This window comes from Apus apus, chromosome Z (genome assembly GCF_020740795.1).
Source record: "Apus apus isolate bApuApu2 chromosome Z, bApuApu2.pri.cur, whole genome shotgun sequence".
Taxonomy (NCBI): domain Eukaryota; kingdom Metazoa; phylum Chordata; class Aves; order Apodiformes; family Apodidae; genus Apus; species Apus apus.
The window spans coordinates 29,154,314-29,168,615 of NC_067312.1; the positions used below are offsets into that span (position 1 = coordinate 29,154,314).

Here is a 14,302-nt window from a genome sequence, read left to right on the forward strand (position 1 = left end):
CCAAAAACCCACAAAAGGGACCCTCTACCAGAACTCCACAGGAAGATAATTATTTATGTGGTGATTACTACCTATATTTATGAAATAAATTGTTTTGTACTGCATACATGCAGCCAAAGTAACCTCAGAACTATTCTGTTTCCTTCCTGCGGAAAAAAATGACACCTTTGAAAGCTCTGAGGATAAGTACAATTGCAAAAGCTATACCGTGTCACATCTGTGACCATAATACTCACATGCTCTCAAAGTCCTTTCACAGAAGTCTGCCTTGCCCAATAGCAAGGAGACAACTGCACCTAATAAATGTGAGAGAAAGCATCAAGCAGATCTCTCTGACCTCTAAAACAGGCAGCATCTGGAGGTATCTATTTCATGCACAGATAGGTTCCACAAGTCAGGTGACAGCATTATTCTGACAATTGAGCAACATCGAAGTGACAGCTCTCCTATACTTACTATCAACCTGAAATTTGAAATTACCTGAAATTCATGCTGGTCTCTTCTGTGATCCTGAAGCTGGTGAAAAGATCCATCAACAGCCTGAGGAGCATACCATACTCCTTTAGCTACAAGTCTCCCTTTGTTGGTGAAAGTGGGCTTTCCAGGCTGGGGCTGTCCCACAGTTCCTTGCTATGTTACTTACTGCAACTTTTGATGTTGGTTGTTTTGCTTTCTTGGGTGTAAAAAGAGAAAGAAGGGAAGTTAGGCAGGTTTTTTAGGCATCAGAAACTGTTGAAAATCAGGGAAATAAAAAGCTGAAGTGATTGCTACCTTTATGAGCAGAAGTGCCCTTGTTGCTCACATGGGCCTGTAAATTCAATGCCTCAGGTGCAACTACTAACAAAAGCTGCTTTATATAGAATTCTTTGTGATCCTAGCTTCAATCAATGTGTTGCTATAGCAGCTTCTTCTGCTGTGTCTGCAGTCTTTCAATATTGGTGGAAGAAAATACAACCTTAAATTGCAGCTTCTGCAAAGGATCAGTTCACAAACCCTTCTTCTGAAAGGCCTGCTAATGGTTACTCAGATATTACTGGTCATAGTAAAGCTATTGGTAGCTCTCTTAAATTGCTTTAACAACTCAAGTATTTTACATAAGCTTCTGCCAATAAAACTTAAGGAAAAAAGAAATTTGTCCAGCAGCAGACACATTAATACTGACCACTTTTAGCAGCAGTTTGGCCAAACTGTGGCTAAACCAGAACTATGCCAGGACACCATCTATTAGTGTGGCCCCACTGTGGGGAAAGGTAACATCCAGCTCCAAAGAGAGAACAGCTTGAGAGAGCCATTTTTTTATGCCACTTCCAGCTGCATCTCCAGAAGTATGTCTGATTTATTGAGTACTAGTTACCCAAGTAAGTACTGTATCCGTCCTAAACTCTGATAATGACAACAGCAGCAGATTTTGTTCATAATGTGTCAGGAGAAAATATCTATATGCAGACTGATTCTTAACAGAACAGTTCTGCTTACAAAATTGCTTAGAATAAACTGACACCAGCTGAACATTGTGGTCAAGGAGAGGTTGTTTTGCCTTTCAAATAGAAAACTCCTACTGCTTAGGTTAATTCATGTATTGAGGAAGAGCATATACAATGTGATTTAGCAAAATGTGGAATTCAGAAAAAACTCTCTAGCAGACCATTAACAGTGCCAAAAATTCATATTCAAGGTCAAACTGGATGGGACTTTGTGTGACCTGATCTAGTTGAAGATGTCCCTGCTTATTGCAGAGAGACTAGACTGGATGATCTTTAAAGGCCACTTCCAAACCAAACTATTCTATGATTCTATGAAAAACAGATCAAGGTTTCTTCCCTGCCTTAGTCCCATGACTTTGTGGAAAAAAAGCTGGCTTAAATTTCAGGTGGCTTTTGGCACAGTCCTTGATATGGAACTAAACAAGTGTTGCACAGTGTGTTGCTGCGGGCTGTATGACATTTTATGTAATTGAACTGAATACTTCAGAAAAGTCAAATTAAATACGTTTAAAATTACTTAATATAGAATGTCTAACTTATTTTCTATCATAACATTGTGCAGAAATGACCTTACAGAAGTAATACAAATAAGCTTCACTTATAACCCTTTTTATACTCATGTTTTCTTACAGTTCCAATCCTCCTGCCATGGGCAGGGACATCTTCTACTAGACCAGGTTGCTCAAAGCCCTGTCCAACCTGCCCTTGAACACTTCCCCACCCACAGCTTCTCTGGGGAAGGGTCTTTCTGGTAATACTGTCAGTGGAAAAGAACCGAGTAATGTGGCCTCTTGGCTATGTTACTTGGTGTGAGATCCTTCCAACAGATTGCTTTCTTCTGCATGCGTGCTAGAGCAAGACCTATTCAGTCACAGCCAAGCACCTGCTAGGGAATGAAGTCTTGGTCTTGATTAGCAACCAATTAGGAGTTTTCTGTAAACACAGGTGTGGCTGGTCACTGGTGGAGAAGATTTGCTTGGTCCAGCATCTATTACTCAGTGGGTACTCCTGAGTTAAAATAACATTCTGCATTTATTTATATGAAACAGTGTCTGTAGCATGTACTAGAAACCCACAAGATACATGATCTGAGAAGATGAGGCCTATTGTCTGTTTTGTGAAAATCCCAATTTTTTGTGAAAATGCACGAGTATTCTGCAGAGTATTTAGAGCAAGACTTGCAGATGTAGGTTCTGCTGGTAATGAATTGACAGCACTAATTAACTGCTGGAGGCCAAAGTCTCCATGCCCCCTCACTGACAGCAATTAACTAGCTAAATCTGTAATGGGAAACTATTGTTAACATTGAAATTATTAAGTATATTATAATGGGTATTTACAACTAATTAACTGAATTGACACTTCAAAATATTAGTTTATTTTGCAGTTTGAGACACTCAATTAGTTCTGTTGCTGCTAAAGAAAAAACTGAGGTCTTATTTAAAAGGTGTAAGTTGAAATACTTTTTCTCTCAAAATCAATTGTACCACCAGCACAAACATTTGGCAATATAGAAACTAAGGAATTCAGTTATGTTTGTAACAAGAAAACAAATTTATTGATTTTAAAAGACAAGACACAATTTTGTTTTGAAAAACACAAGAAAGCTAGCCTGAGTTCAAGTCTGAAATATTCAGAAAAATCCTACTGTCTTTAGTATGTTCCAGTCATTTTTTTAAACGACACACTAAAAGTTAATATATATTTTTATAATTATAAAAGTTCCCCAGTTATTGTACAGTACACGATACAAATTGCCCACAAACTATTATTTAGCTCCTGCCAGTTTTGAGAGGACATGATATACTAAAAGATTTAGCATTTCTCACAAAAATCACATCAGGAAATACGTATTTACAAAATCAAATACATTATACAAAAAAAACCATCACGTTATTCTGTAAAGATGTCTTTAAATAATTAAAAAGTATATTCAACTGTAGCCCAAAAACTGGAAAAGAACATTACATTATCTCACACATACAATCTACAAAAAGTTGCTTACCGCATTTACATAATATATTCAGTCAACTGGAAAATAGAAGTTTGAATATGTCCTAGTGTTATGTTGTTTCTGTGCTGTGGGACTGAATAATGTAATCTGCCACTTACTAAGTGAAATTTAAATGATGGCACTTAAAAAAAAAAGTTACAAAATAAATGCAACACAGGAAGTTTCCTAGAAGGTAAGAAAGCCCTGAGTGATGATAAAATTACTGATTGGTAGCTCTAGAATTAACCTAATTAAAGTTTACCACCTCAGGCACAATTTTCCAAGTTTTGAAAGGCACTCAAAGTTTCTTTAACAGCCTCATTGGTTATTAACTGTAAATCCAAATTTTCAGTGAAGATGAGTGGAGATGGGCAACTTGCTTTGGTACAAAGTGGTATTTTCCTAGTGTATTTTAAATTGATTAATTGGGTTACTCTAAGATGGATACTTAATGTTTAAATACAAGGCATTCACTTTAATATTGTATTGAAAAAAACATTGCTTGGGGAACCTTTTAAGTATTTTTTGTGTAAAAAGCTTTTGCTGGTATTAGTGGGTCAAAAAGAATTGAACCGAGTTCCTGGTAAACACCAATCCATGCGAGGTTGTTCCTACTCAGTTGAAATTCCTCTAACAAAGACATTTATTATTTCAGAGTAAAATCCATCCAGAACTGAAAACTCCTGTAAGATGTCTGCACCACAATCAAAAAAGTGCTTAAGAACATACAAAGAACATTTTCCTGATTTAGATTTAAGTGAGGCTCATTTGATGCTCCTAGGCTTGTTCTGGGCCTTCTTTTCTACAGTGAATTTCAGCTTCAATAAGCAACCTAAACAAACATTCCCTAACAAGTATTTAAGTACTCAGGGCTTCCAATCCCACAATGCTAATTTATTTTTTCAACAGGAAAGGGAAAAAAAAATAAATTAAACAATAGTCAAAATGATTATTTTCAAACTAAGGCATATTTAACTTCAAACGAACACTAGGCAGTCACTTCGTAAGTGGCTTTTACTATTTCTTACTTAAACTAGTAAATTAAACTCAGGTCTACTGGCACATAAAATCACTAGCAGCAATGATCAAGGCATGCAAACTTAGAAGCATTTACAGTAAATTATGAATTTTAAAAGTTGTTAAATTAAAACCCTTTGAGTATTGCATTTATGTTATTAATTATGCATGAATTTGCATGAGCTGACTAAAAACGTTTACAATTTACCTGTACTTATACTACTGACGTAATTCCATTAATTAAAACCCTTTCCTTTTGTCCTCAGCTAGACTTAAATAAGTACAGCTGCACTTAACTGTTTGCTAACTGATTGATATTGCAAGAAATCAATAGAAAATGTACTATCACTTAGTAAGGTGGCATGTCTGTAAAATAAAGAATCTCTACTCGCTAACTACACTTGTTCCCTTGTTCTTGTAAGCAGTACTTGTAAGAACAAAGGCGCTTTTTAAAATGGCAAAAAGCTTGTGCAATTTCTAGGTTGCTTTTAAAATTATGACATTCAATAGGGGCTATGCAAACTGCACCCCTGTAGATGAAGATGAATAAAACATCTTCACCTTTTAGCTAGTCATTATTGCAGTGACTGAATTTTCATATTGACAAATATCAACATTATCCCCCACTTTTTGTACTTGTTTATCAAAAACACTGCCAAAAATTTAAATGCAAACATACCAAATATCTGAAAAATTTATTCTTCACTAAACCTTTTAATCCTAAAGATTCTCTTTTTACAGTACTAGAGGATTCCAATACTAACCTACTTTAGGAGATTTTCAAAAGAGTCTGAATACATTTTCTAAACCTTTATCTTCTAAAGGCATCTTAAAGTAGTCAGCTGCATATCTGCAGAAACATATACTTGATTTTATTTATATATTTATGCCATTATGAAAACAAGTGAGCTGAAGTACTGTTTTCTTTTAGACAGTACACATCAATGGCAGTGAGTATTTTGCCTACATCTATTAAGCCTACTATAAAAAATAATTCATTTATAGTATGCAAGTATTTACTTCAGAAATAATAATAAAAAAACATCTGGAACACTACCAGCTATTTCAAAATATATGCTCAATGGACGAATTGTCTAAAAAGCCTAGTTCACATCATGCTACTTACAATGCTCAAAGGGTTAATGCAAGGCATTCTATCAAATTAATCTTCTAATACTAGAACTAAGCACTGTGTGTTTATGCTTCTATTCCAGTTTTTATTGTTTGTTTGTCTTATGTCACCAAACGAATTAGCAGAGATACTATGATTCCATTAACTGATTTGTTATAAACCATATAGAGAGGATGTCCTGCTAAAGAGACAAGGGCCCAATTTTCAGAAATTCAGACTGCTCTCTCAAATGAATGCATTAAACTCTGAAATTGTTGTTATATATGAGAACCAAAAACATATTTACATTACTAATATATCTATTTTTTGTCAGTACTTATATGGCTGTTAATAGTTGTTTTTATTTTGTAAAAACATTCTGAATTAAACTGGATTGCAGTGCATCTCTAATACGATTTTTTTTTCTAAACAGTGCAGATGTCAATTGGTGAGAATGACAAAGAAATCAGAACAAAGTAAACAAAAAATGTTTTAGATATTTAAAAATAACTCGCTTTAAATTAATTTTTTGTGTAGACCTATGCATTCCTGAATGACAGAACATCATCTTTTTTCTTTCTTTTGAGCTAAAGGCAGTGATGTTGTAAATCTTAATTGTATAGAGGAATAATTTAAAATCTATTTTCCAAATTTTTATGGATTTTTTTAAAAAAGAAGGTGCTTAGAGCATGCTACAGTACAAGAGCAAAACACAGAAATAGTTAAAAACAGAAAAAAACTGAAATGTTTAAAACTGATTTACTGTGAGAAAGATGAAAATGTACCAACACGTTTCAATAAATATAAAACTTTTGAAAATTGGGCCCTGTGTTTTGAAAAGGTAGTTCAACAATACCCCTTCCCTCCCACTGTTCACTGTGCTATTTGCTCTAATGCGGGGAATGCCTCTAAGATAATGATTTTGGATTCCATGTCAAGATTAGATAAACACATATACCATATCAACCCTTCTAATGTCTGCTCTGTGGACACATGCTACACCTCTCCAGAGCTGGTATGGCAATGCCACTGCATGCTACACTTTATAGAATATGGACTGAGGTATTTGTATCTCTGTAGTTTAATGATTACTAAAACCCAACTATTAAATAGCAAGAGTGTGCAAAATGTTTTATCTAAGTGTTTGATTAAAATTTTAGTAAATGCAAAAAACAGAACAGAAGACCCCCAAATCTCCAAGTATACAATTCAGCTTACAGTATCAGAGTTCTTCTAAAAGAAATCTGCTAAAACCTTCAGAATTTAAGCATAGGAATACAGACTCCATTCAGTTTTCTCCATCTGGGATAGTTCCAATTTGTTTTGCTAACTCGTTCTTTTAGAAGCTATAAAATACATTCCATTTTTGTATTCAGATTTTTGTTTAGTTTTCTTTTGCATGTTTTGAACAGTGAACAACTGAGTGGAGTAGGGAGCTAGATAATGAAAGATACTCAGGTCCCACCTCTTTTAGCAATCTAGATTTACTTATTACAATCATGCTCTTTTCTCAGCAACAACAAATCCAACATTAAACCAAGAAAGTACAGTAATAAGAAAACATTACAGGTCTGTCAACACAAACATTGAAATAAGTACTACAGTATTAAAAAAAAAGCTGAAAATAATAATAATAATAATAATTAAAAAAAAAAGTTGAATTAGTTCAGTTTATTTTACTTGTAAACATCTTATAATGCACAATGAAGGGGAGCAAATATTTATCACAGCTTAGTTTTAGTATTTTTGGTGAAAGGTACAGATGTGCTGATTTTCTAGGAAAAATCAGGGCACACTGAGCACTATAAGTGAGAACAAAATCTATAATGAGATTCAGTGCATTTATGAGTTCAGAAATAATTAATATAAACCTCATTTTCACTTTTTACTGAGGCAAAAGCCATCTCCTGACATTAGTAGGAACTATGCCTACATAGAATGAGCAGGATGGGTTCACCCCCCATTTCTGAAAAGGTATTAGAATTTAATTTTGTACACCAATAATGTTAGGACATTTTAGTTGATGTGCAGCTGTATTTGGAGAATATGTAAACTCTAGCAACAAATTTGTTTGCTATAAATACGCTGTTCATTTTACATGCTCTTCTCCCATTTGGTATATGTAACTTTAAAGTAATTTTCAGACACAGTAGATAAACCAAAATAAAAGAAGCCCTAATTTTCTTACACAGTCTTTTCTGTAAAGTTGATCTTCTTGTGCTCTCCTTCACTTTTTGGCTTTTTTGCTTATTTGATTCCACTATTTTAGTGTAGCAAATTCATGTGTCTGCATAATGAAATGTTTAAAAAGAAAAACTTGAGTTGTTTAATGTCAATTAATATGTTCTCTATAAACTGTCTTTATTTAACTATTGAAATGTACTATCTGGCTGATACCCCACAAAATATAGAAATTGGAAACATGCACTGCATTATGTACCTGCTCATTTATTTCTTTTTAGTTTTTGAAATTAAAAGTAGACAAGGGTTTAGAAAATATATAATCATGCTTGGGACTATGGTCAACCTATTGTGACATTTGAAGTTGGTATTAAAGCTAGTTTTGCTTTCCAAATTCCCAAGCAAATTTTATTTGTAATAAAGTGAAATCCAGCTAGAAACGAGAAAAAATAGGTTTCTTGTCATTCTAAGAGGGATATTAAAATCATTTAACAATAAAAAAATCCTTTTATTCTTTCGAAGGCTATGTAACCTGTCCTTACTTCTTAGGGAATTTGAAAATGACAGGCACACCTTGTTGAATTAATTTAAGAGTTAAGAAGAACAAAAAGTACTAAGTCTTAGCTTCAGTTCTGTTTAAGGCACCATGTAATAGCCGAGGTACAATGATCCCTGATGTACATTCTTAAATGGCAATGGTCCATCTAGCCACCTATTCAAATTCTACACAATTGGGAATAAGTACAAGTGAGGTGTGCCAGTTACACTGCCTTATCTAATTTTTTTGTAAAAATTTAAATCCACTTTAACAACAAGGAAGTATTTTTGAAAGGAAAATTATGCAGGTTGCTACATTCCTTGCATTCTATAAATCATCTTTTCTAAGAGCAGCAGATTGAACCACTAGTAGGAAAAAGACCTGGAATAGAAGAAAGTCATCCAAATTGAATGTTTTCCTGTATGTCCAGTTCAGCATAAGTAGCATGTACACTTAAAGTTATTAATAATAATCAAGTAACTTCTCTTTTAGCTTCAGTTTCTAACAACTACAGTACCACTCAACAGCCAGAAGCACCTGTTCAGTGGCCCAACATATAGAATCAGTAGTCTTCAAAACAGAGGAACTGGTCTGCAAATAATATCTGGAACTGTTGATTTTAAAGGAAGCTTGCATTGTTTACACGATGGTCACATAATTAATTTATGATGTACACATCACCACATTCTGTTACAATTCTGTCACTTTAACTCATTTCTTTCTCACAGAAAGAAATTAGGAGATCTTCCCAATCCTCCAGCATTATTACAAAAAATCCCCCTGAATGCTCACAATTTTATCAAAATAGTGTCTTCTAGTTGTCCAATGAAAAGCACCTTTTATAACAAATTTGATACATCTGCTGTCAAATAAGTATGCCTCCAGTGTAAATAAAAAAAAATAGTTCTTTTGATATTTCACAGAAGTGCACCTAATTAAAAACCTATGTACATGAAATCATCATAATAACTAATAATTAACATTAAAATATTTTTTAAAAACTATGAAAAAATTTAAATTATTGTAAGAGGACAAATACATTAACATTAAGCTTTGCAAAAATTTTTCCTTGCATTTCATACTAAGAAAACTATTTCTATTGAGCGGCCAATGTAAAATGATTCCGTTTACAAAAAAATCCTTTTTTTTTTTTTTTTTTTTTAACAGACCTGGCAAAATACATACACCCATTCCATTTAACGACTTCAATAAAATAATGTTCAGCACAGCTAAAATTTGACAACAGTCGAACTTCAGACTTATTCTCTTTATTATTTTTTTCGTATTAAATGCAAAGGACTGATGGATTGGGGTGTGTGTGGGGAGGTTTCATATTAGACTGCAGTATATGTATTTCCAGTAGCACTGCATTGTCTGATAGTCTGAGTAGTTGCAACAATGTGCTCATTATGAATTGGGTTCAGGAGGTTCTGCTGTACTCCACTCTCGAGCACTGGCTGCATGCAGCCCACCTGGAACGCCTGGTTTAACTCTGTTTTCTCCCTCTTGGCTTGTGGCTCTCCATTTTCATCCAGCTCTTCATCTATTTCACTTTCGACTTCACTGCCCTCATCTGCACAAACAAACCACCAAGAAGCTAGCATGAAGGGAAAATTCTAATACAAGGGCCTTTACAAATAATAGTTGAAATACAAAAATAGAGGGAAGATTAGTAATCTGATAAAGCACAAACTGAAAATTTAAAATTTTAATGGAAAAAGTGAATTATTATCTCAAGTAGGTAAACAGACTTTCAGCTTCGATCACTTCATTCACACACTATTGACACTCTGCATATAGGGAAAGAGACGAAGATATTTGGGATGACTTGACCCCAAATTATAACATATGTTCCTATGCTCACTCAATTAATCAGTATAAGAATGTATGTCAAAACAGGGCATGAAGAAGTTATAAAGAACTAATTTATTTCAGTGCTCTTCACCGACAAGTTATACGACAACTACTTGAATGCAATTCTGCCTTCTTCACTTCGCAAAACATTTATACTGAAGATAAACATAGATAAGCATACTGTTGTCTTTCTTCCCACAGCTGTTACCTATCTCAGGATGACCTATCAGATACATTCTCCATAAAAATAAGGAGTATTTCTTGTATCTATATTAAACACATTTAAAATATATTCTTATTTTAAGACAGTAATCTAGTAATTGTCATACGCTTTATATTACATAGCTTGTATCAATATAATAAACATATCTGCATAACATATACATGCACTGTAAAGAATGAGAACAATTCTGATTTACTGTATTTTTAAAATATAAGGACTTAGTTCAGTCAAAGAGACACATTAGCTCTATACAGAATGATATACTGGAGAGATCAGAATGCCTACCTTTATCCATATTTCCAGGGGACACAGCATTTAAATCACCAAACTGCAAAACAAATAATACAAAAATTAGACACAGTCTTAACCAAATGTGGACTTAGGAGTATTAATGTGACTGAGTGCATCTGTGCTCCACTGGTTTGAGGTTAGCATTCAAACACGTGATCTTGACTGCACCTCATCCATAGTTCAGCAATTAATTTTCCATTTCATCCTAGTCATGGATTAAGACAATTCACATTAAGTAAATCCTTAAAAATGAAAATGGGGAGGCACAAACTTCAAAAGATTACTTTGTCAGGGCCTTCCTTGCTTGAGATGAGCTACTTCTATACTGTATAAAACTATAAATTATGACAGATACCCATTCTGAACTGCAAATATGTTAACAAAAAGCTCTTTTTAAAAGATCCCAGAGACAACTTTAATAGTTCTGGAATAAAGATGAAGTTGTGTCAGTGTTGCAAATCTACCTGTAAGGTAGATGAAAGGCACTGCTGAGAAAGGTTTTACAATCTGGTAACCAATTTACATACATCAAAAAAAGACCACATAAAAAAAGTTACTCACAAGCTAGATGTACAACCTTCCTCCCTTTCCTCCCCTGAATCCTCTAAGTTTCTCTGAATCTCAGAGAATCTCAATGAATATCAAATTAAAGTAGTACATTTTTTTCAGAAGAATTCTGCCAATACCCCTGTCCAAAGCTGGAGAAGAGGAAGGGAGAAAAATTAGAATGTTCTTCTAAGCTGCAACACCAGGTCTTAGAGTGTTTGTCAGACCAGTCTTACACTTCCTCATTTTATTTCACTCATGTCATTAAATACACAGAAACATGAAAAATACTATAATTTATTATTTACTGCTTCTACTCTGTCCTTCTCACCTCCAAAAGTTCTACCTCCTCATATCTCCATCTTCAGTCTACATAAGCTATCTAGAAGACACTACACTCACTACCTGTATGTCTAACAAACAATTGTCAGTTAGGAAGACAGGAATGTAGTAACTACATTTGTGTAGTACCTTACTGCACATCTAAGGCAGAGATTAAGCAAATATACTATTGGTGGGTCATTAAGCAGAAACATTGTTTTTTAGTTTTTCTGAAATGTGTCATGCTGACATGATATAAAATCATTTGACAATAAAGCCGAAACAGTTCCAATTTCTCTTGAAAGTATGATATCTGTTTATAGTACTTAATGAGTCTGTCAATATATGTTGAGGGAAGAGTGATACCTGATGCCAAATCAAGTCGCAATATGACTAGCCATTTATTAGTAACATATGATATTGTGAATCCTAAGTGTAAGAATATAACAAATGTGTCCAATTGGCTATCTAGCCTATTTTCAAATGTATCCATTTTCCAGCACTTTTGAAGGACAATTCCTTGATGACAATTCCTGCATTCCTCACTGTCTCACGCAAAATAAAAGGTCAGATGAACTACTGGGAAAAAAAAAGGGATAAGATAAACTTTGCCTTGCAGATGCCATAGATGAGTATAAAAAAATTACAAACTGATACTCCTGTTTTTATAACAAATAATATTTGAAAAACATGTATGAAAATGAACTGTATTGCAAACCTCTGTGTATGTCTGTGTTGGTTTTATTACATGCATGGAAACAGTACTGTACAAGCCAAAATTCTGCTCGTAAGCCATCCTTCTGAAGTCAATGGAGGTACTCACCTCACTTGTATTAACATCTGGGAACTGAAAACAAACAGATCCATGTAGGTAAAACTTTCCTATTACTCTGTTTTTTTATTATTTTCACATAAAATACTCAGTTGTCAAAAGCTGGAATAAGGTTTTATGTTCATCAACATTTTTCAAACTGTGTTCATGAATCTGCAAGCAGATTTGTAAAGGAGCAAGCTCATTTGGAAATAACTGGTTATTAGAATTCAATGTAATTTTAGTACTCTGACAATCAACCAAAGAAACAAGCTTGAAACTGTTGTATTTGTAACTATTGTTATATTGCAGAACATCTTACAGCTCTACAGAAATACTTTTAAAAATCGCAAATATGCATACCCAAAATCTATCACTACATCTATCAATCTAGTTTCTTACATATTATCTTACCTCTCCCATAACTGCAATAGGTGTCTCTCCTGTTGCCTGAGCAACACGATGTTCTACTAAGTAAAACATGTATTCATCGTAAAGCAAGCGGATCAGATGAAAAGAGCCAAAGCTAGCAGCACTGCGCAAGGTTAAATCTCGAATCACCATGGAGCTGTTAAAAAATAGAAAAAATACATATTTATGTATTATATGTCATGGTCATTCTAACACTTATCCATGTCAGACATTTCACCCCAAAGCCAATATTATTCTCAAAAGTATTGTTACCCACAAATGTCTGATTTATGGTGTTTTCTGAAAGAGAAGCACAGGAAAGGCAATAATTTCCTTCTCTCCTTTTTCTGAAGTTATTGGACAGAACATTACATAAGAAATAACTAGATTGTGTTGTTTTCTGTTTTTCTTTGTTTTGATATATGCATAACTAAGAACACTTGAGCATGTGCAAAACCTAATTTGAAAGAAAAGATAAGCAACTGAAATAATATGAAAATTCTGAAATGTTAAACTAATGTTTAAATATTGTTTGTTGTGTCCACCTTCCCAGTACAAAGGTTTTAATTCCACAAGTTAAAAACGTTTAAACTTAAATTTACAAATAGATAGGCTTGAGTGTACACATTTTAATGACAAATTCATGTATCTTCAGAAAATAGTTGCTAGTAATTTTCAAAGAATGAGGTTTACTCAATAAGTAGCTGACATGGAATGCTTGTATTAATGCTCTTTTTACATGTTAGAAATAGGTTTTGTCTTTCACATCTAATAAAAATAATACCACATGTATAAATAATACTTATTAAATATTTAATATAGTGGCTTAATTATCGTGTGGTTATTTAGCAAAAAAAAGGTAATATTATGTTTAAAACTGATTACAGAATTCCACTGCATTAATTTGTACCTGGCCTTTAAAACAATAAACAAGGTACGTGTGTCCCTGTCAATTTACAAGAAGACTAGAGTTCAAGGTTAAGAAGAACAATTTTCTGAAAATCCCCACACGTGTTTCACTACTGAGCAAGCCAATGGTTCATATTTCATCTGTCAACTTTACTACAGTGAACAATTCAGCAAATAATAGGATAGTTAGAATGTTCTAATAAATCCTACCTGTAGAAAGACCATTTTAACAGAAATTGCCGTGCTGCTTTAGGAAAGCTTGGTCTTCCTTCATATGGTTTCAGTGCTTGCATCATTACATTATCAAGCCAGGCAGCCCACTGCTCCAGAGTGCTCTGCTGCTGAAGAGTCATCTTGAAATCTGTTTCTAGTCTCTGAACCATGTTGTCATCACACTGGCACACCCAGGAAGCCTGCTCCTGTTACAGTACATGGCAACTCTTGAATTCACTATACGTAAGCCAGAGCACCAAATATAATTCTTTCTCAAAGATTAAGCAATTCAATGGATGAAAAGGACAAAAGCCACGTACCAGGCAAACTAAGAAGTAGTTTTTATTTTTATGTCTATCTTAGTTTTGTTGAAAGCAAAAGAATGGGAAAAACTTAGCA

General features: G+C 33.9%; 1 protein-coding gene across 2 annotated transcripts in view; it reads right to left on the reverse strand.

Annotated features, from left to right (window-relative positions):
- Positions 1 to 3,019: 3,019 nt before the first annotated feature.
- The window catches only part of RFX3 (regulatory factor X3), a 122,559-nt gene continuing 111,276 nt past the window's right edge, over positions 3,020 to 14,302 (reverse strand). Inside the window, exons 14-18 of one of the 2 annotated variants that reach the window (XM_051642355.1) lie at positions 13,901 to 14,109; positions 12,785 to 12,938; positions 12,383 to 12,406; positions 10,687 to 10,729; positions 3,020 to 9,897 (exon numbers count right to left, since the gene is read on the reverse strand). In XM_051642355.1, the coding sequence (XP_051498315.1) occupies positions 9,659 to 9,897; positions 10,687 to 10,729; positions 12,383 to 12,406; positions 12,785 to 12,938; positions 13,901 to 14,109 (669 nt within the window). In that variant the 3' untranslated portion in view covers positions 3,020 to 9,658. The remainder of the gene's footprint in view (positions 9,898 to 10,686; positions 10,730 to 12,382; positions 12,407 to 12,784; positions 12,939 to 13,900; positions 14,110 to 14,302) is intronic. The other variant, XM_051642356.1, reaches the window with a different exon arrangement.